The 3,131-nt window shown below is 46.9% G+C and overlaps 1 protein-coding gene across 1 annotated transcript in view; it reads left to right on the top strand.

Annotated features, from left to right (window-relative positions):
- The window catches only part of LOC134077171 (voltage-dependent calcium channel gamma-3 subunit-like), a 39,255-nt gene continuing 36,124 nt past the window's right edge, over positions 1-3,131 (top strand). Inside the window, exon 1 of the mRNA XM_062532600.1 lies at positions 1-299. Within this exon, the coding sequence (XP_062388584.1) occupies positions 89-299 (211 nt within the window). The 5' untranslated portion in view covers positions 1-88. The remainder of the gene's footprint in view (positions 300-3,131) is intronic.

Below are 3,131 nucleotides of genomic sequence, written 5' to 3'. Positions count from 1 at the left end.
TGTCAAGCGTCAGCAAACCAGGACGTGTCTCCCCACTGAATTACCCTTCGTACCTTCGTATCGGTTTCCCTTCCTGAAATGAAGCAAAATGATGATGTGTGACCGAGGAGTTCAAATGCTAATCACCACTGTGGGGGCTTTCGCCGCGTTTAGTCTGATGACAATCGCGGTGGGAACGGACTACTGGCTGTATTCAAGAGGGGTGTGTAGGACCAAATCAGCCAACGACAACGACACCAGTAAGAAGAATGAAGAAGTGATGACCCACTCGGGGCTGTGGAGAACCTGCTGTCTTGAAGGTAGGGCGGTGGGGGGTGGTCTTAGTAATTGTTGGACACATTGAAGACACACATAACATTGCACGGCAGTTGGTTAGTTGCAGTCCCCGCTGATGCTCAGTCATTTCCTAGCCAGACGACTGTCAGCACCTGAACACACGTGTTGGCAGCCACGTACTTTCTTAAGGTGTTTTCCTGAAGTACAAATGCATGCTGGTGTTCTGCTCACCGACTGATGATGTGCCCATGCACTCAGTGCCTTAAGAAGATGAATGGTTTTAGCTGCTAGCGTCACTTCAGTTATTTTCCCTGCTGAGCGTTTAAAGGGGGATAGGCTTCTCTGTAAAAACAAAACACAGCTATATTACGTGCTTTTAAAAGCATCCCTGTAAACATGTTCACCCAGTCAGTTAATGTGAGAGCACATACACACACACACACACACACACACACACACACACACACACACACACACACACACACACACACACACACACACACACACACACACACACACACACAGCCTGATGCTCTTACTGATGTTGAGCTCGCTCAAATAGAATCCTCTATGTGCACCTCATCAGTATTCACCAGTGAGCACAGCTTTCAAAACTAACAACAGCAAAACAAGTGAACTCTAGACATGAGACAAAAGCAAAAAAAAATAAGATAAATAAATAGTGGTTGGCCATTCACAAAGACTATCAATCCACATTTCTGCTCCATCTTAATCCACTTAACACACTGGAGCCTCTGCTTCATATGACTGACAACAGTGAGCATCTCGCAGTTTTCACAAGATGTGTACTTGGCGTGCTTTCCGATAGGCATATGGCAGTTACCCAGAGCTCTGTCTACCACCGACTCCTCTCACAGACCTCACACAGGGCCACACTCTTAGCGGTACGCTGGCTCGAAAATCCTTATTCTCAGTCCGTCCGCAATGTGGCTCACTTAAGCAGGCCCCGCTGACAGAGAGAGGAGGGTCGTCCTTTCAGGTGTGGCATGCTGTTATAAAATGGAGGGTTCAGTAAAAGGCACCAATTGATTGGAGGTTTGAATGGCTAGTTTAATGCCTGAGGTGAGACAGTTCAAGCTTGAACATAGCTGCCATAATAGCATCTGTGTCAGGTCATGACAAAACTGCAGAGGGTGTCAGCTTTGCACTGTATGCCCTGGCAAATAGATCGCTCCCCTATGTACTTTCTAATGATCTGTAGACATTCAGAGAAATGTATGGCTGGTGCTTTGCCCTCTCCTCTGCTGCTGTATTGGAGAATAAACTATGACAGAGTGAATGAAATATGAGTCTAGGGTGTGAGTTATTGTTCCTATAATCTCAGTTCAATCTTCTCCCCTGGAAAGGATGATATGCCCCCCATAAATTTAGATTGATGTAAAGATCCGCATTGGCCTAATTGGGACAACTGCAGTTCAGTGGATGGTCACCCAACTATATCACACAAATCCCCGCTGATGGATTCATTTATATGTATGAAGTTGCAGTGTGTCATCATTTTGACAAGGCTCTCCGTATTTTCCCCTTATGGGAGATTCATTTAGTATCTAAGATGTGATGTATTGCAGAAGGGAAGGGATATCATTTTTAATTAAATCCCCTATCAAACATTGATGTGATGTATGTATGTATGTATGGACTGTATGTATGTATGTGTGTATGTACTGTATGTATGTTGTATAGACATGTGTGCTACAGAGAAGCACAACAACATTCATATCTGCAAAGTCATTCTCTTTTTCTCATTTCTCGTCAGCAAATCAGTTCACATTTTGAAAGTGGCAGAGAGGGGCATTTTGAGGCGAGCCTCTGCAGATGCTATGTCACAGATAACGCACAGTCGCCACGCTGCCGTATGGCAGATAACTCGCGCTCCCCAAACGCTGCACGGCATGTCACGTCACAGCTCCTCAAGTCACACTTGCAAATACAGCGCAAAAAAAAACAAAAAAAACAACGCCGTAGGGGACTTGAGTTAGCCTTCAGTGCTAACAAGCTTTTCACCAATTCATTTAATTGGATAAATGAGGATCTCTGCCTCAATTTATCCGAGGCCCGTTCGAATCAGCAGTGCTTTCGACCGGCCTCGTCCCGTTCGCTCGGCTCGGGGGGAGGTTCAGATCATGTGGCTCACCGATGGACGCCGTCCCTCAGTACCTTCGATAAAAAAAAAAGAGGCTACTTGAAGATAAAGCCCGCTCATACGCGTGCGTCGTCGTCCACTCTAATGTCTCTCCGGCTCCGGCTCCGGCTCCAGTGCGGGCCAGTCGTAATGACTGTGACTTTCCCTCAAGAGCACCACGGCATTAGTATCATTCACACGTTCCTCACTGAGCATGAATGTGATGTGCTGAGCATCAGGGGGATGCCATGGAATTTTTGTGGATGCGCAAAAAAGCAGAACCCTAACGAAAAGAGTTAGGCGCGGCTGGCTGAGGCACCTGCACCGTACGCCGGCGACCCGGGTTCGATTCCCACCCCTACTCGTACTCTCTCTCCCGTTCACTTCCTGTCATTCTTCACTGTCCTGTCGCATTAAAGGCATAAAAAGGCAAATTAAATATGCGACATGGAGGTGGAGGGAGAGAGGACATGAAGACTATCAAGCTATCTGTGGTAATTCCTGCATAACATACTGAAGCTGACATGAAGCACTCGTCTCTCTCATAAAACAAACGTGTATACTTTCAGCAGCTATCCTATAGCTGAAGGCGTAACTCTAACCAACCCCAACACACTCGAGGAAAAGGCCTGTTTCGCTAGCCGCAACATGTGCTCACCATCGCGGCTAAAGGCCTGACGGCTCTGGCCAGAGAGAGAGAGAGAGAGAGAGG

The sequence above is a fragment of the Sardina pilchardus genome, chromosome 3 (assembly GCF_963854185.1).
Source record: "Sardina pilchardus chromosome 3, fSarPil1.1, whole genome shotgun sequence".
Taxonomy (NCBI): domain Eukaryota; kingdom Metazoa; phylum Chordata; class Actinopteri; order Clupeiformes; family Clupeidae; genus Sardina; species Sardina pilchardus.
This window is presented reverse-complemented; position numbering and strand designations above follow the sequence as displayed.